Source organism: Vipera ursinii (genome assembly GCF_947247035.1).
Source record: "Vipera ursinii genome assembly, chromosome: 16".
NCBI lineage: Eukaryota > Metazoa > Chordata > Lepidosauria > Squamata > Viperidae > Vipera > Vipera ursinii.
This window is the reverse complement of record NC_139529.1, coordinates 3,326,220-3,345,200: the sequence shown is the minus strand read 5'-3', so window position 1 is coordinate 3,345,200 and position 18,981 is coordinate 3,326,220. Positions and strand designations below refer to the sequence as shown.

Genomic DNA, 18,981 nt, shown 5'->3' with positions numbered 1-18,981 from the left:
GTTTAAAATGAGCTGTGAAAGGTAAGATTGTACTGTAACATTGTAAGTGTTCAAATGAGTTTTGATGCTGTAATAATTTCACAAAAATTGTTCTTGGCAGATTGTGCATTCTTTAAGACAGGGAAAATTGAATTACTGTATTTTTCGGACCATAAAACACACTTTTTCTCCCCCCCCAAAGTGTGTGTGGGGGAAACGAGGGTGCATCTTATAGTCCGAAGGTGTGGTAACCCAGGACGCCTTTGACTCAGGAACTGGCCGGGCTGGCTGGAAAACCTGGAGTGGATCTCCCATTTGGTCTGTGCAGGGAAAGCGGGACCAATTGGAGGAGAAGCTGCAGCCGGAGGCACAGTCTGATTTTTTACAGGCTGGGGTCTGGGCGACGTAGTGCTGGACAATGGGAGGGAGGGAGGGAAGAAGGAAGGAAGAGACAATGGGAGAGAGGGAGGAAGGAGGGCACCCACCCCCCTCCACCAGAGACCCATGGATTCCCCCCCAAACATAGGCACCCTGCAATCTTGAGTGATGACTCCCCCACACCCATTAACTTTGCTTGTCAAAAGTTGCAAAAAGTGATCATATGACCCTGTGACCGTCATAAGTATGAATCAGTTGCTAAGCATCCAAATGTAAATCACATGACCCTGGGGATGCTGCAACAGTCATAAGTGGGAAAAAGGGTCAGAAGTCACTTTTTTCAGTGCCGTCGTAACTTTGGTCACTAAGCGAATTGTAAGTCGAGGACTACCTGTACTTTTATCATTTTTTTTTTACTTTTTTTTTTGGTCAAGTTTTTGACACCTTGTTGGGCGACTGGTGGTACTCAGACGTTGCCTTATCCTAAAAGTGGTACAATGGGTGAAAAGGTTGAAAAGCCCTGCCCCGGAACATTTGTTTGGGGTTCCCATGCACCCGCTTACTGTCTGCTGCCGTTCGCATGCTGTGGATTAGAAACATTGAGACAGGAGGCAGCTAGGTACCATACCAGGTAACGTCCCAGCCGGGACTATGTGATGCAGCACAGTGCCCTGACAGGCAGGCAAGGAGCTTGTCATGGCAGGAGAGACACACATAGTCTCTCCTGCCATGCAAAGCCCTGCCTGTCAGGTTGGTTGGTGCCCTTTAATAGTAATACCAAGTGGTATGAGTCAAATTATAGTACTGATGTGTGTGGTGATATGTCTCTCATAAGAACTGACAGTTCTTTACTACTCTATTTTCCTCAGAAAAACACCGTTTCTCTTAACGGTACGAAACGTCAAAGATGAAAAGATTAGCATATAAAATTCCGTTTAAACTGGAGGTAAGTAAAATATGCAAAAGAACATGGAAACAGCAGCGGAGAGACATTTTGGACAAACCTCCAACTGAAAAAATGATAGAGTGGAGAAAACAGGAGGATCAGCTGCAAAAACTTGGTAAAATTAAGTACGCTTTTCGTGGGCACGCTGAAAAATGGCCACAATTAGAAGTGGACATGAAAGAATGGATCACACGTCACCGGAATATGGGCTGCTCAGTTTCTACAAAAATGATCCATCTATGAAGCCAAACGCATTGCTGTTGAGAAAGGCATTAAGGATTTTACTGGCTCACTATTGTGGTGCCATAGATTTATGAGAAGCGGCCTTGCTATGCGCACCAAAACTACAATTGCACAAAAAATGCCACCAGAATGCGAATCGAAGATTCTCTTTTCATAAATGTGTAATTGATGCTAGGGAAAAAAAATGATTTTCCAATGGACCAGATTGGGAATATGGATGAAGTCCCGCTAACCTTTGATGTGCCATCTAATAAGACGGTTGACCTCAAAGGTGCCAAAACAATAACCGTGAAAACCTCAGGACACGAGAAAACACATTTAACTGCTGTGTTGTCCTGCTGTGCTGAGGGCACCAAATTGCCACTGATGCTAATTTTTGAAAGGAAAACCTTTCCAAAAGATGTTATTCCACGAGGAGTTGTTGTGCATGTTCATGGAAAAAGGATGGATGGATGAAAATGGAATGAAAGTGTGAAGATAGCGAAGAAAGTGATATAAGTGATTGTGAGCGACAGAGCTTCATAAATTCTGACACTAGTGAGGATGAGTTTTTAGGGTTTCCAGAAAACTAGAAAAGTGCTTGAGCCTCTAAGTCTTTCCTCATTTGTTAATGGAAGTAATGATGGTTCTTAACACCACTGTTGAGTTTACGCTGTTAAACATTACCGTATTTTGCTTTAATATAATAAATATTTTAGTATACCGGTACTATTTGGTTCAGAATGTTTTTTTTCTTGTTTTCCTGCTCTAAAAACTGGGTGCGTCTTATGGTCTGAAAAATACGGTAAGCATTTTCCCAAAACATTTTTGTGTGTGTGTCTTCATCTGTTGATTTGAAGCCTTTATTCTCTTTTGGTTACAAATGTTTTCTGAGTAGAAAATATGTTTCATTTTGAATATGGAATTCTATTCCAGTAGTTATTCTGAACTCTTCTGGGTCTTCCTCAGTTCAGCAAATCGAAAACTTGGGACTGTTCTGACCTGGCCCACGACGGTGAGGCAGGTGTTAGTTAAAGTCAGTTTATTACTCACACAGTGCCCCAACAACTCTCCAATGGGGCTGGTAAAGCTCCACCACCCATTTTCCCTATCCATCGTCCCCCTCTGCCAGAACCGCTCAGTTCCCGCAAACTGGGTTCCGAGGCACAAGGACCAGACGGACTGCTCACGGAACCGCAGGCCTCACAACACAGCTTAAGATTCTGAAAGCCAAAGCAGGGAATCCAAAATTCCCAAGACAGGAAGGCAAGTTTGAAGTTCACAAAGTCTGAGGTCCAGAGCCCAAAAACACAGTTGGAAGGTTGAAGAAAGTCTATGAAAGCCAGCAAGGCGTGCACCAACACAAACAGGTATTCCTGGCAAACGCAGCTCTTTCCTTCCCCCCTCCTCTTTTTTTTAAAATCCCATTTATATCCCGCCCTTTTCCGAAGACTCAGGGCGGCTTACAATTTAAAACCCAAATCGATGTGCTTAGCAGTAGCCTTCGTTCTATGTTATATGCCTGTTTATTAGGGCTTTCGCCCCTTCCCAAGCGGCATTATTACAAAGTCAGCTTACTGCCCCCAACAATCTGGGTCCTCATTTTGCCTACCTCGGAAGGATGGAAGGCTGAGTCAACCTTGAGCCTGGTGGGACTGGAACCTGCACTAATTGCAGGCAGCTGGTGTTACTTAAGGAGGCATTACCCACTGCTCCAAGGCTCTTCCCCAGCTGTTCCTTGTGAAGAGGGCCGGGCCTGCTTCCTCACATTCTCCTAACGGCCTCTGGGCTTCCCTCCACTGCTCTCTGCCCTTGCATCGGCAGAGGAGGCAGCCGGTCCTCATCAGGAATGGTCCAGGTTGGGGAGGTAGCTGGTCCTTTACCAGAGGTGTTCTGGAGTCTGTCATCCCCGTTGGCTCTCCACAGCAGGTGATCTGCTCCTACAGGTGTGTCGTCTCCTGGTTGGTCACCTTCCCCTCCTCCCGCAGCTGGATGGCCCTGGGACTTCCTTGGCCCTGGGATTCTATGCTCCTTCCAAGGTGACCGTGCCATCCAACTCCTCCAAAACGGGATCCTATGGAGCCATGACAGGGACGCTTGGGTGAGTCTTCTTTTGGCTAAAGCAAAATCTGGATGGTGTGAATTGAGTGAAATTTTTTCCTCCTCTCTTCAGCAGTTGCAGTCCTGTGTATCACTTACCCTTGTATCACTTACCTCTTTGGTGCCTCCTGACCATCCTCACAGCTACACCCCCCCTTCTCCTGCCCCCTTCTCCTGCCCTTCTCCCCACTGAAGCACTGTGTCACAATCCATTTATATTTCATTTATAACTCTTCTTTTCTGCGCAAACCCAAATCTCACCCCCCTCCTTGGATTCTGCCATTCCCAAGGAGGAGAGGGAATAAACATGGGGGTTTATTGCCTCCACTTCCTTTCCTTAGATGTAACTTTTCGTTTATTTAGCCTGCCTGTTACCCATCACAATAAGATCGATGAGAGGCATTAAACTGGTTTGTTTCTCTGGATGGAATGCGAAGGGGTGGGATTGATTCTGCAACGAATGGATTGATGGTTCTCTTTTCCCCCACAACGGGCTTGCCACCTGGAACTCGGCTGATCCGGAACTGACCGAATGAACTGAGGGGTGGGGTTTTGCTTGGGGACACTTTAAAAATATCGATCTGTGAGGGGATTCTTCAGATCCTGTCTATTGTACCCTCTCTATCATCTATGTCTTAGTAAAAGTTCCTGCTTGGATAACCTTGTCTCCAAGTCTCTTTCTTTCTTGAGATGTGGATTGGCGTGGGTCCTGGCACACTGGTGAGTGTTTCAATCTCTTCCCATAACGAGCCTGTCCGACTTGTGCAGGCACAGCTTCGGATTCCGCTGGTCAAAAAACTTTACAGGAACTAGAACAAGAGTTTTAGTGGGCGCGCATTGCCCACCCTTTGGAACATGCTTTTTATTTCTATTCACAGACCTTTCATGTTTCTTCCTCTTTATTATTGTAAGCCGCCTAGAGTGGTCCCCACAGTGAGAGAGGTGGCAAATTTAATTAATAAAAATAAAGCATGAGACGCTGCTAACACTGAATGTTATTGCTTGACGAGATGAAGAAGTAGCCGTTTCGTATGTTAAGCTTGTGTATTGCTTTAAAAGGTTGGGAGGGGGAATGAGTAGGATTGCACCTTCAAGGCCATCTCTCTAAAGAAGATAAGGCCTTGGTGGGTTTTCTAATGGAAGGGAAACTGATTCTTTAAATTAATTGGAGAATATGATTAATGACAAAATCAAAAAGGTGAAGAATTGTCTTTTAATATATTGTGCAAGGGGGCGGAGATTTCAGATTCCAGCTTCCTTCGAGCAAGCATTTGCAGGTGTATTAGGCTAATAAAGGACTTTTAAGGTAAACAATGCCTCAGAGTCACTTTAAAAGCCCATACGCATACGTCGGAAACTTGACAACAGCTTTATTTAATTGCTGAACTGGCAGCAGGAGAGCCACCTCCAGTCCACCCAGTGGACGAGGGGCCAGGCCCTCGCTGTCTGTCCAGCGTATTATGCCACGGGTGTCAAACTCAATTGCATCGTGATGTATTGTGATGTTATTTTTTTGCCTTTGCAGAGCTGAGATGGACATGACATGTGGGCTGCCAGTTTGACACCCATGTATTATGCTGTTTGGGTCTACCTAAAGGAAAGGTAGTGTGTGACTTAGGCAGGTTTTGTTGCATTCACAGAGCAAAATAATTGAAATATGCCTGGATAAGCCCTGACATGCAGAAGCAGCTACTGGTGCACGGAACAGTTTGCACTTCTGGTCCCTCTCTTGCTGCTTGGAGCAAAAGAGGAGAGAGGGGATAAGGAAGGGATCTTGCCTTATCCTGGCCAGCTGTAAGGCTGAGTATTGTTGGGTTACCTTAGGGACAAAAAGAAAACCCTTCCAAACAAGTGCCAGGTTGCATTTTCCCCCCCACTTAAATGCTTTTTGTTCACAGGTGGAAAATTCTGGATGGCTTTTTTTTACATCTTTGCAGAGTAGTTTTACTCGATCTCAAGTCTGCCTCAAAAATGCTTGCATTTTAATATGTCTAGGAGGAGGCGGAACTACTTGATGAAAAGTTAAACAATATACACTTGGCTGAAGCACTTCATCTTTTAGCGGTTTACTTCTTGGTAACTCATTGTTTATTTTACCTTGCTTCCTTCATGACTTAATGAAGACATATTTATATACAGTTCTGTCCAAGCCGTGTACGTTACGTAAGGTAAATATCTACTTTTCTACTCATGAAGATGCTTTGCTCTGAGCCTTATGTGGGAGCTGAGAGGCCGTGAAGTCCAACTCCCACAGGACCCGTTGTGGTGCCACTGGCAGATGGAGGACAGCATTCCTTTGGATAGGTTTTTAAATAAATAAATAATACAACACTTATGAGGCCTTTCCCGGGCATCTGTTGCCATTCTTTCTTCAGAGACCTTTCTTTTTTGATTTTGAGGTCTGGAGGCTCCAATTCGGCATCTCTTTGGGTCACCTGGCTTCTTTCATCCAGCCTCCATGGGTACTTTTGCAGAGTTGCGTTGGAAGGAACGCTTCGGAAACGTGACTTTCTTTTTTTGGATTTGACTTCAAAAAGGCTGTTACTTGGGTGCTGCTGTGACTGTGAATGATCACTAAACAAACCATTGTACGTCAAGGGCTGCCTTCCTGTACTCCTTCCAATTCCTAGTTTCCCCACAGCAGCAGCAGCCCAGCATAATCTGCACCCTTAAGGGGAGTGAGCTGAGCAGATCTGCATGCTTGCTTCAATAACTGGCACCATTCCACACGGGCAGTCACAAATCGAGCTTAAGCCAGGGCTAGGCAACCTGGTTCAGGAATTCTGGGAGTTGAAGTCCACGAGTTATAAAAGAGCCAAGGTTGTCTACCCCCTATGTCCTGCAGGGACAGAGGAGAGCCCAGGTGAGCACACACACCCCCCCCCCCCGCAAAAGGATTGGGATGGGATACCCAGGACAAGGAGGCGGACAGCAACGGGAAAGCAAAGACCAGGCCAGGATGTCCCAAATTGTGGTGGTCCCCTACTGTACTCCTTGGAAAGTCTCATTGAGAACGATGCTTCTCTGTTAATAGGGATTGTTAGCCTGTGCTTCCATAGCCCCTGACCCTGGTTCTGAATCTCACGGCTGTGTTATTTCCTCTTCCGAGTTGAGAAATGCCACAAGGTTTAAGTACAAGCCCTGAACTTGCAGCTAACACAACGGAGGAAGGTATAAGGCCCCACAGGTCCTGCCTCTAGACGAGGGGTGTCAAACTGCTGGCTGGTTTCACACCGAAGCCGTGCCCACCCCATTGCCGGCAACGCAAAAATCGTGACCTCACTTTTGCAGAAGTTGCCTACAATAACGCAGTCCACTCCAGCGCAGGCTACACTTCCCTTTCAGGTAGCCACTGGTCAAAGTTTCAACCCTATGCCAGAACTAACCCCAAATTAACCGGAAATCCCATCGCTGAAAAAATGGATTGCACAATTACAAAACACCTGGCCAATCGTTAGGATAGCCTTAGTCGAAGCTAGACAAGCACAGGCGGACAAAAAGAGAGTCGAACCTAAACCATTCACTCTAAAAGAAATGGCATATTTGTCAACAAAATACCTAAAATCCCTACAGCCCTGTAAAAAATGTCGTCCAAAATACATAGGACCTTTTCCAATCAAAAGAATCATAAACCCAGTAACAGTAGAATTGGAACTACCCAAAACCCTCAAGCAAATACACCCAATTTTTCATTGCAGCTTGCTGAAAAGAGAACAACAGTCGCCCTCAAGAGCAAAATTCCCCCACCACCACCTCCAAACACATGACGTGGTGAGTTTGACACCCGTGCTCTAGATGGACGGTCACCCCACTGTCCTCAGACGTACGACTGCACCCAGTGGCACAATGAAAATTCAGGCATTTGGCAACCAGCACGTGATGACTACGAAGGTTGCAACATCCCAGGGTCAGGTCATATGGGGCCTTCCCAGCCGGCTTGGAACAAGCAAAACAGTGGGGAAAGCCCGTTTCACTTGCCCATTCGCACTGGAGTGATTTGTTTAATGACGCCAAAAGGTTATAAAAACGACTCATTTAACAAGGATTGCATCTATAGCTGGCTCAGCTCTGCTTCCTTCCGGGACAGAAAGTCAGTGCAGTCATCTTTTTAAAATTGATGTGAAGGCACAAGAGGTGGTTGAGACTGAAAAGCATGGGTCTGCGGTGAGCCTGGAGGCAAAGCCAGCCTTTTTCTGTCTGGAGTGCAGGATACCTCCCCTGCCTTTGAGCAAGTGCTCTTTGTCACAACACTGAATTATTCTATTTAGGGCCTGGTGAATGTGTGGACTGCTACGGAGCTGAAAAGTCAGCCTGTTTCCTGGAGCTAAGGAATGTTAAAAAAAATTTCAGTTCATGGCAAGGAATGACGCTCAGTCAGAGAACTACCTGCGTTTGGCTTCATCACACAGTAAACAGTACTTTTTACTTTTTAACCTGATTGTTGGGATTAACCTTATTGTTGGCCTGACACAATGCATTGTATTTCAGTTCACTAAAAGAACTGAAATTCACGTTATTATAAAACTACAGCTGTTTGAAACCAGCCTGAGAGTTGGCAGCATGGATCCCACAAAACATATCCAACCTTTGTTCTGAATTGGCTCCCCCAGCGAGGGATCAGCCATCATGTCCTTGAAGCAGAAGTCATATGAAAGAGAGACACCATTTATTTACATCAGATAGACCAGGGGTAAGCAACCTTGGCTCTTTTATGACTCGTGGACTTCAACTCCCAGAATTCCTGAGCCGGCATGGCTCAGCATGGAAACCTCTCCCTTTCCCCTCAGCATGGCTAACTCAGGAATTTTGGGAGTTGAAGTCCACGAGTCATAAAAGAGCCAAGGTTGCCTACCCGAGATAGACAATTGTCCTCACCCCAGCTAGGCTCACCTGGAGATCCCTATCAATTCCACAAAAACTGCTTTTCTTTCTCATCCCTCCCCATCCCAAAGTTCTGCCTGTGGAGCTGCGTGGCTCCCCTGTGGCACGCTACTCAGAGACCAAGAGTGGGGCCGGCCTCCCTGGCTTGTCCTGGGGCTTCCCCGGGTGCTCTTAAGAATATTTGGTGTTTGAAATTTTCTTCCACAAGAGGGTCTTGAGGCTGTTGAGCACCAGTGAGTGGTGCACCTCCATTTGGCTGGCCAGGCCGCTGAGCGTGGTGCACGTTTTCAGCTGCTTCTGCAGCTCCTCCTTCAAGTCACTCGGGGCCCCGTGGAGCAGGTACTCCAGCAGGAGCCCACAAACCTTGGCGAGGTTGGGCTGCACCACATCGCTCTTGCACTGCTTCATGAGCTTATCACACGGCGCCACACAGTCCTTCCCGTACATGCAGTCCGCGTTTTGCTCACAGTGACGGCCCTTGAGGAACCCCTGGATGGCCATCTCCGTGGCCACCGTCCTGAGATCCACCATTTTGAAGTCATATCTGTTATTGTAGCCCATGTGGGCAAAGCCAGCCTCACAGATGTAGAAGTTGCCGTAGGTCCCGTGGAAGATCTCCTCCACGAACTCCAGGAGCCCAATGGCGATTTTGGCTCGCCGGGGCCAGGCGGGGGAGAACCACTGGTGGATGATCCTGAGGAGGGCAGAAGGCAGCAGCGGCTGCAGGAAGGGAGGAAGGTCCATGGTGTAGAGGGAGGTGTGGTGGATCTTCTCTGTGAGATACAGATCGCCACAGTGCCCCAGCAGCCTCGGGGTGTGCTCCTTCTCGTGCAGGGAGAACGTCAGCAGGAAGTCGTTCAGCTGCAGAAGTGCCCAGATGGATTTCGCTTCGGCCAGAGAAAGCTTCCCGTCCCGACTGACATCAGCCATGGCGATAATCTGGTTCACCAAGTTGTTGAGGGAGGCTTGATCCCCAAGACCAGCCTGTGAAAACAACAACGTAAGACATCTTGTGAGGACCTCGCACACAACACGGTAAAACAGCGAGGGGCATTCAGAATAGAATAGAGCTGGAAGGGACCTTGGAGGTCTTCTATTCCAACCCCTTGCTCAAGCAGGAGAATCTATACAATTTGAGACAAGTGGCTGTCCAATGGTGATGGAGCACCCACAACTTCTGGACAGAAGCTGTTCCGCTGGTTAATTGTTATCAGGGTTAGGAAGTTTCTCCTTAATTCCAGGTTGCTTCTCTCCTTGATTAGTTTCCATCCGTTGTTTCTTGTCCTGCCTTCTGGTGCTCTGGAAAATAAGCTGACCCCCCCTTCTTTGTGGCAGCCCCTCAAATGCTGGAATACTGCTATCATGTCACTCCCTAGCCCTTCCTTTTCTCTAGATTAACCAAACCCAAAATGGGACAACTGTTTGTGGCTTGGGGAGACTTTGAATGTTGAGAGGAACTGTTGACCATGGGTCTTTACCAAATGATGGCTCTATTTTCAGCTTGAAAGCCCACGGAGCCAGGTTACGTAGGGACCTGGGATAAGTCCCAGATGGTTTCTGCCTGTCTTAACTAGATGCCAGCTGGGCACCCTCTGGGTCCAAACCATTTGATCCCCACTCTTCTTATTTTAGTTGAAGCCAACGGCACACAAAATAGGAATTTATTTAAGAAACCTATATATCTGCCCATCTTTTCTATCTATAAGTGGCTCGTGACAACAACAAGAAACACAACACACAAGACACACACAATCCAAAAATTCAACATCTCCCCCCCAAAGCTCCTGGCACCCACAACACTCCCTGACGCACAGATCTCCACCGTGCCTGTGCTCCAGCCTCAACGGATCCCACCCGGTCCTTGGGAAGAAGCCAGCTTTTTAAGGTCTTCCCCAAAGGGTGGGGGCTGATGGCTCTCAGAGGGAGGGGGCTGCGGAGGATCGGGGCCACAACTGAGAAGCAGCACTGCCCAAGTCCCACTAGATCAGGGGTCGGCAACCTCGGCTCTTTTATGACTCGTGGACTTCAACTCCCAGAATTCCTGAGCCAGCTATGCTGGCTCAGGAATTCTGGGAGTTGAAGTCCACGAGTCATAAAAGAGCCGAGGTTGCCGACCCCTGCACTAGATGAGAGGCAGGGGCTGGAGTTCCCCCACTTTATCCGGTCTGGTGAAGCCGGCAGAAACCTCCAAGGAGAGACAAGTCCTACAGACCACCTGCCCTGGGGCAAGGAAGGGTCTGAGAAGGTGACAAGCATCACCTTGAACTGGCACAGTGAAGCAACCCTGGGATTGTTGTTAAGTGCCGTCCTGCATGCTTGGATAAAAAGAGGAGACTCATTTCAAGGTGAGATTCAAGGTGCTGGTGATAACCTATAAAGCCCTAAATGGCATGGGCCCGGATTATCTGAGGGAGCACCTGCTGCCAGCGTCAATTTCCTATTGTCCTGTGCATTCCCACAGGGAGGGCCTCCTCAGGGTACCGCCGGTCAAGGATTGCCGACAGGCGATCCCCAGGGGGAGGGCGTTCTCTGCCCTATGGAATCAACTGCCAACGGAACTCCGGACTGCCCCCGACCTTCGTTCATTTCGCTGGGACCTAAAAACCTGGCTCTTTGAGGTATCTGGTCTGGACTGAGGGGTTTTAATGTTTTTAAATTGTGATTTTAATTTTTGGAGGCTAGACTTAATTTAATTTTAATTTTATATTGTATTGTTTTTAAATTTTGCCTTGTAAACCACCCTGAGTCCTTTGGGAGTAGGGCAGTTAAAAACCGAATTAATAATAATAATTTCATCATTTCCAAGACTTGTCATTTAATCTTGGGGGCTCCCCCTTTCATAGGGGCAATTGCATCCCCCCCCAAAAAAAAATTGCCTGCCCTCCCACCCCATGTCCTTGTCTGCTCACCTGCTCACATTCTGCAGCAAGGGCAGCCTGCCAGATTGAATGCCACAAAGGCCCGTACGAATCGGCCTTGCAGAGGTGGTTCAAAGGTCTTCTCATACCCACATTTCCCCGAAAATAAGACCGGGTCTTAAATTAATTTTTGCTCCAAATGACGCATTAGGGCTTATTTTCAGGTGTTTTTTTTCCATGTGCAATGATCTACATTTGTGTATTTATATTTAATTAAAAGGTAAAAGGTAAAGGTTCCCCTGCACATCCGTGCTAGTCGTTTCCAACTCTAGGGGCCGGTGCTCATCTCCGTTTCCAAGCCGAAGAGCCAGCGCTTGTCTGAGGACGTCTCCGTGGTCATGTGGCTGGCATGAGTAGATGCCAAAGGCGCACGGAACGCTGTTACCTTCCCACCGGAGTGGTCCCTATTTTTCTACTTGCATTTTTTACGTGCTTTCGAACTGCTAGGTTGGCAGAAGCTGGGACGTGTAACAGGCGCTCAACTCTGTTACGCGGCACTCGGGATTCGACCCGCCAAACTGCTGACCTTCTGATCGACAAGCTCAGCGTCCTAACCCACTGAGCCACCGCGTCCCTTATACTTAATTACACATTATTATTTTATAATTCAATACACCTGTCGTGTGTTGCAACAGACATATTACCTGCGTCCATCTGGCTGACAATCATAATTGGGGCTTATTTTGGGGGTGGGGCTTATATTAGGAGCATCCTGAAAAAATCAGGCTAGGGCTTATTTTCTGGCTAGGTCTTAATTTTCAGGGAAATATGGTAGTGATGGAGAGGCACTCACTTTCAAGAAATGCAGAAGCATCTCTCGGAATTCGTCCATGGATGTCCCCCTTGTTGGCTTGTTGAAGAGAACCACGTCTCTCCTGGGGTCTGCATCTGGGTTGCTGTCGGCCTTCAGCGCTTCTTCCAGGCCACATTTGATCATCACCTCTTTCTCCTTCCAGAGGCCACTGTAGACCTGCAATGTAGAACAAAAAAGGTGCCTGGACTGCATTAGCTACCTTAACCTCAGTAGCTGGAGACTTACAACGTACATAGCCTCGACTTCCTCCTGTGATTTGTCTTCCTGTGATTTGAGCCCAGAAATTTTGTTTGGCAAATCCTGACAAGTTACAAAGTGGATCATCCTGATTTTATGGCTTTTTTTGTGGCGGTCGTTAAATGAACGTGGCAGCAGTTGCAAAGAAAGCGCAGTGGTGGTTAAAGGGACACGGTGATTGTTGACTGAACCCATTGCACACTATGGGGCACTGATTTTGTAAATGTTGTTGTTTTTTAGAAAATACAAATCACAGTCGTGACCGTTTCCCTGTAAAGATACCGGGATAACCCCAAATGCAATCATAGGACTTCAGGGGGGAGAGGAATGTCAGAACTTTAAATTTGTATTTACAAGTCCCTTTTTCAGTGTCTGATTATAAGTAAAAATAATGAAGTTGGAAGGGACCTTGGAGGTCATCTAGTCCAACCCCCTGCTCAGGCAAGAAACCCTATACCATTTCAGACAAACGGCTGTCCAGTCTCTTCTTAAAAACTTCCAGTGTTGGAGCCTTTACCGCTTCTGGAGGCAGGTTGTTCCACTGGTTAATTGTTCTAACTGTCAGGAAGTTTCTCCTTAGTTTCAGGTTGCTTCTCTTCTTGGTTAGTTTCCATCCGTTGCTTCTTGTCCTGCCTTCAGGCGCTTTGGAGAATAGCTTGACTCCCTCTTCTTTGGGGCAGCCCCTGAGATACTGGAACATTGCTATCATGTCCCCCCTCGCCCTTCTCTTCATTAAACTTGACATCCCCAATTCCAGCAACCGTTCCTTATATGTTTTAGCCTCTAGTCCCCTAATCATTTTTGTTGCTCTTCTCTGTACTCTTTCTAGAGTCCCAACATCTAGTTTACATCGTGGTGACCTGTACTTGTTTCCTCCCACGTGGATACCTCTCAGATCTCAGTTGCTTCTGATTCTCCTAAATCTCATCCTGTCCCACTTCATGTCTAATTTAAGCCAGGGGTCAGCTACGTTACTCTTAGCATTTGGATGTCCATGATGTCCCTAGGTAACAGCTGTAGACCCTGAATATTAACTTTTCAATGAATAAAATGGCAGACTAAGAGAGTTGGGAGGGACCTTGGAGGTCTTCTAGTCCGACCCACTGCTCAGGCAAAACACCTTGTATCATTCTGCACAAATGGCTGTCCAATTTCTTTTTGAAAGCCTCCAGCGATGATGCAACCACAGCTTCTAAAGACAAGCTGTTCCGCTGAGTAATTGTTCTCACAGTTAGGAAATGTGTCTTATTTCTAGGTTGCTTGTCTCCTTGAATAGTTTCCATCCTTTGCTCCTTGTCCTGCCTTCAGGTGCTTTGGAGAATAGATTGACGCCGCCTTATTTGTGGCAGCCTCTCAAATTTTGGAAGATTGCTATCATGTCATTGCAGTCTTTTTAAGGACAAGATTTCTGTCAGGACCCCTCCAATAGATTTGTCTACTGTTTATTGCTTGTGCTTATGTATTCATTTTTGGGGTCTTCCATTTTGTTGGGAGGGGGCTCATTGGTTGGGGAATGTGTTTGCCTTGCTCTGCTTTGCCCTCCCTCCGTGAGAAAGGAATGTGGCCTGAAAAACATCTGCCTACATTACAACGTAGACAACGTAGACAACGGAGCCTGCGACCATTGGGAAACGAAACCGAGAGAGTGCTTGAGAGGGGCGCTAAATCACTAGCTTCTCAAAACAACCAGGCCCCTATGGATTGGCTGGATTTCAACGAGATGGTTGAACACTGGGAGGTGGAGACCTGAATGAGCCCTTTGATGTAACCATGCGCGCGTGAAATATTCAGACCTTGCTTTGCTCTTCTGCTATCACTGACTCAATAAAAGTTCCTTTTGAAACGATGCCTGTTTCAAGAGTTCTGCTTTCTTGGGGGACCCAGTTGAGGCAGGTCCTCACAATTTCAGAGGTAAACTTGGAGAAGAGATTATGAAATCTTCCATGACAGACCTGCCAAAACCCCAGCAAACTAGAGTTCTCTTACAGATCAAAAATATTACCTTGGAGTACAATTCTGTGTTAATTAGGCTACATATTTTTTTCAGTTCTCTGGAGTTATTTTTCTGAAAAAGACTTTTTCCCCACATCCTTCCAGAGATGGCCCAGCCCGTCCTAAACAAGTAATTTGTCCTCAGCATAAAATATGCAGGACCTACCTGCTGGGTGGGAGAAGGTGACAAGCAGTGTTCAAAAACCAAGGTGTGGTCCTCGCAAAGGTCTTTGCACATTGATCCCGAAATGATGCCTTTGTTGTATTGATCGCACTGAAAGAGAGAGAGAGGGGGAAACCCTGACCATCCCTTTTGCTGGGATGAGGAGGAATCACGAGCACTTCCTGTCTTATAAACTCAGGTTACAAATATTTTATCTACTTACCGATACCGAGAAACTGCCTCAAATCAAGTTTTTTAAAAAAGGGACACTGAGCAAATTTATCAGTTGTTAAGTACAGGAGGTCTTCAACTTACAACAGTTCGTTTAGCGACTGTTCATAGTTACAGCGGCACTGGGAAAAAGTGACTTATGACCGTTTCACACACTTAACGATGTTTCAGCATCCCCAAGGTCACATGATCAAAATTCGGACTCAAGCCACAAGAAGATAACTTGAACCATTCCTCTCTCTCCCCAGGCATTTTCGGGATTAAACTGGCTAGTTTTAACAGAATGGCTGCTTTCCACGCTGACCTTACATGCGATTTCCATCTTGTGATGGGCTGTGCATAAACCTGGTGAACATCATCATCATCATCTTACAGCTCAGCCTCTTCATGGGGTGGGAAGTCCCCTGGAGTAAAAGTGGAAAGTTGCAAGCGCTCGGGCATATCTCCTTCCCACTCACAGCTGGGCTGCTGCAAAAGTGGGCAAGGGACAGCCTTTCCTGACGCAGGGCAGGGCAGAATAGAATAGAATAGAAGATAACAGAATAGAATAGAATAAAAATAAAGGGATAGAATAGAATATGAAATGGAGTAGAGTAGAATTGTTGTTAGCTGTGAAGTCGTGTCCGACCCCTCACGACCCCATGGACAACGTTCCTCCAGACTTTCCTGTCCTCCACCACCTTCTGGAGTCCATTGAGGCTCACACCTCCTGCTTCAGTGACTCCATCCAGCTACCTCATTCTCCGTCGTCCCCTTCTTCTCTTGCCCTCAATCTTTCCCAGCATTAGGCTCTTCTCCAGTGAGTCCTTCCTTCTCATTAGGTGGCCAAAGTATTTGAGTTTTAGCTTCAGGATCTGGCCTTCTAAAGAGCAGTCAGGGTGGATCTCCTCTAGGAGCGACCGGTTTGATCGCCTTGCAGTCCAAGGGACTCGCAGGAGTCTTCTCCAGCACCACAGTTCAAAGGCCTCCATTCTTTGGCGCTCAGCCTTTCTTATGGTCCAACTTTCACAGCCATACATTGCAACTGGGAAGACCATAGCCTTGACTATACGCACTTTTGTTGGCAGGGTGATGTCTCTGCTTTTTAGTGTGCTGTCTAGATTTGCCAGAGTAGAATAGAATAGAATAATAAAATAAAGGAATAGAATAGAATAATAAAAGGAATGGAATGGAATAGAATAGAAAATAGAAAATGCAATAGAATGGAATGGAATAGAATAGAATAAAATAATAAAGGAATAGAATAAAATAAAATAGAAAATAGAATAGAATTAGAATTAGAATTAGAATTAGAATTAGAATAGAATAGAATAGAATAGAATAGAATAGAATAGAATAGAATAGAATAGAATAGAATCTTGAAGGGATCTTGGAGGTCTTCTAGTCCAACCCCCTGCTCAAGCAGGAGAACCTATACCATTCCAGACAAGTGACATGGGCAGAGGCCTTTCTCTGCATTTCTCAAAGCCACCGGCTCTGGTCACTTGGGTGTAGGAGATGCCGTTGTTTTATGGATTATTGTCTTGTTTTTGTTTTGGTTGCTGCCCAGGCTGATTAAGGAGGCGGGTGGCTTATAAATGTCAATCAATCAATCAATGTTTCCTCCTGTTGCAATGTCACGGCATTTCACAGTCAGGAGAGGAAAATAAACCGTGTTTGCTGTTCCAAATCTTGGCAGGTATTGCTGCTGTGCAAACCTCACTTCAAGTCAGCTGCAGCCTTATTTAACCAGGATTAAATCGGAGCACAGAGAGCTCCGCACGCATCATCTGGCGATGAGTCCCACGAAGGGAGCGATGTCAGAAACAGGAACTTTTGCTTTCATTGTCCGTGAGTGCAAAGCAGTCGCTTTGGCTTGCCTTTTTAGATTTTACCAGGAAAGAACTTGAGTTATCAGAAAAAGCCAGCAACGGGGATTTGATATTTAATAGCCACCAAAAACAGGAATAGCAGTCTTGAGTTGAACTTGTCAAGCAGCGCAAGCCAGATGCCTGCCAGGGGACATGTGCCACCAGCAGAAGAGAATACATGTAGCTCAGGGTTGAAGTGTGAGGTCCTCGGTGCTCTCTGAGCTTGGTTGTTTTCTTGCAGACATTTCATGACCCAACTAGGTAACATCATCAGTGCTCAGAGGGAGTTGGGTTTGTGGAGTGGAGGACAAGAAAGGGAGGAGGAGGAGGAGGAAGAAGACGATGATGATGACGACGACTACTGTGGGATCCTTATTTATTTATTTATTAAATTTATATACCGCCCTTCTCTCGAGGGACTCAGGGCGGTGAACAGGGCACATATAAATAACAAATACAAAAATTAAAAAGAGAATTAAATAATCGCCCAATAAAACAATACAGTATAAAAACCCATTAAAAACCCTAAAATCCCCATCCTTGGTGGTCTCTGAGCTTAGCTGTTTTCTTGCAGACATTTCATGACCCAACTAGGTAACATCTTCAGTGTTCGGAGGGAGTGGGGTTTATTCTCTATTTATATACCATGGTTTGCCCTGTCAGCGTTGGTGGGAATGTTTTCAGTGGTCCCTTGATTAGGCTGTTAATTACTGTTGGATTGTTTGTCTGAGTTGCTAGTTTCTTGATTGTTTACCGCCTGACTGTTGGTCTAGACCAGGGGTAGGCCACCTTGGCTCTTTTATGACTGGTGGACTTCAACTCCCAGAATTCCTGAGCCAGCATGGCTGGTTTAGGAATTCTGGGTATTGAAGTCCACAAGTCATAAAAGAGCCAAGGTTGCCTTGGACTATCTATAGAACAACAATCAAATAGCAAACTACAGCCTAATTAAGAAACTGCCAAGAACCGTCCCAACCGATGGTGGTCAGGGGCCCAGAGCCCAGCCAGCCACCTGTTCCCACCGGAAGTGCCCCCTTGGCAGCAGAGCTCCCCTGCCTTGCCAGGCAGACTCTGGGACAGGCTCTCGAGAGAGGCTTTAGGCCAGGGGTGTCAAACTCAATTTCATTGAGGGCCACATCAGCATTGCAGTTGCCCTCAAGTGGCCGGGTGCCCGTGGCCTACTGGGTGGGCATGGCTAGAGTGCATATAGCCTACTGGGTGGGCATGGCCAGCTCTACATCGTTCGCATCTAGGGTGCCTATGGGGGTCTGGGCAGGAGTGGGACAGATCTGTGGGTCTCTGGCAGAAGGAGGGTCTCTGGGCCAGGGCCAAGGCAGCGGGGGCCGTTCCCTCACTGTTTCTAGGATGGCTTCGCGGGCCGCATGAAACCACTTCGCGGGCCGGATCCGCCCCCCGGGCCTTGTGTTTGACACGTCTGCTTTAGGCCCTCTCCTCACCGCTCAGCGTGATGGGTGTTGTGGTCCACCTGAAAGCTGCCCTGCCCCTTGTGCTTGAGCCCCCTCCCGAGAGAAACACTCACAATGATCGTCTGGCAGACGTGTCCCCTGCAGAGCTCGGAGTAGGACGAATAATGTATGTAGACCATCCAGCTGCCCACAAAAACGCCCAGCCAGGCAAAGAAGAGGTACTTCACTTTGATGCCAGGAAGGCGGCTCTGATAGGGGAAGAAACAAAACAGGGAGAAAAAAGGGAATCAAGCTAAGGCTAAGAAAGACAGGTAAAAGTTTAACTCAGGACTTTCGGCTCTGGCTGGATCCATTCACAGAATAACATCGAATAAGCAAGAGTTGGAAGGGACCTTGGGAGGTCTTCTAGTCCAACCCCCCGCTCAAGCAGGAGGCCACTCTGGACCAACGGCTGACCAATCTCTACCTTGAAAGCCTGACTCGAAGGGACCTTGTTTCCCACGAAATGAAATGAATCGCAAAGTGCCCCAGTTTTTCCCCCTATCTAGCGCGTCTTGGGCCAAACCGTTCAGAAATTGCAGTGGTTGTAGTAGTGACTGCTTGATTAAACCATTTTAAATGAAATTTGCATGCAAAGCAAGAGGTCTCCCTAGGAGACCGCTATTAACTGAGAAGCAGGCAGCGTTTTCCCTTAATAGTTTCCTGGTTTCTTGGAAGATGGGAACCACATCAGCCCTTTGCCAACGGAGCAAAGCATAAGCATTCAACCGGCTCTCCTGCTGGGTTGGTTGCCTCCACAGATGTCCATCTGTGTGTCTATCACCAGCCACGGGTCCAGGGGCC

The 18,981-nt window shown here is 46.9% G+C and overlaps 2 protein-coding genes and 1 long non-coding RNA gene across 3 annotated transcripts in view; 2 read left to right on the top strand and 1 right to left on the bottom strand.

Annotated features, from left to right (window-relative positions):
* LOC310647544 (uncharacterized protein) overlaps window positions 1-2,254 on the top strand; it is a gene marked incomplete at its 5' end in the record, with an annotated part of 6,440 nt that extends 4,186 nt beyond the window's left edge. The window contains 2 exons of the mRNA XM_083374863.1: window positions 1-21; window positions 1,227-2,254. The exon at window positions 1-21 is cut by the window's left edge and continues 27 nt beyond it. Of these exons, the coding sequence (XP_083230989.1) occupies window positions 1-21; window positions 1,227-1,284 (79 nt within the window). The 3' untranslated portion in view covers window positions 1,285-2,254. The remainder of the gene's footprint in view (window positions 22-1,226) is intronic.
* A 569-nt stretch (window positions 2,255-2,823) lies between these two features.
* On the top strand, window positions 2,824-4,249 carry LOC310647752. The gene is made up of 3 exons (XR_014493933.1): window positions 2,824-2,895; window positions 3,472-3,626; window positions 3,989-4,249. It is a non-coding gene; the product is annotated as an uncharacterized lncRNA (long non-coding RNA).
* Window positions 4,250-8,379: 4,130 nt separating this feature from the next.
* On the bottom strand, window positions 8,380-18,461 carry DIPK1B (divergent protein kinase domain 1B). The gene is made up of 4 exons (XM_083375171.1): window positions 18,252-18,461; window positions 14,634-14,741; window positions 12,218-12,394; window positions 8,380-9,490 (listed from the first exon to the last, which is right to left on the bottom strand). Exons 1-4 carry the CDS (start codon window positions 18,315-18,317, stop codon window positions 8,678-8,680), a joined length of 1,164 nt encoding a protein of 387 aa, XP_083231297.1. The 5' UTR covers window positions 18,318-18,461; the 3' UTR covers window positions 8,380-8,677.
* Between the last annotated feature and the right edge of the window lie 520 nt (window positions 18,462-18,981).

What these genes read in the sequence shown, in the direction of transcription:
- DIPK1B (XM_083375171.1), bottom strand. Translation starts at nt 18,317, where the DNA reads ATGGTCTACATACATTATTCGTCCTACTCCGAGCTCTGCAGGGGACAC. An exon ending in ACGTCTGCCAGACGATCATT is followed by an intron (nt 14,742 to 18,251) that starts GTGAGTGTTTCT and finishes TCTCTCTTTCAG; the next exon opens with TGCGATCAATACAACAAAGG. An exon ending in TGCTTCTGCATTTCTTGAAA is followed by an intron (nt 9,491 to 12,217) that starts GTGAGTGCCTCT and finishes TTGTTTTCACAG; the next exon opens with GCTGGTCTTGGGGATCAAGC.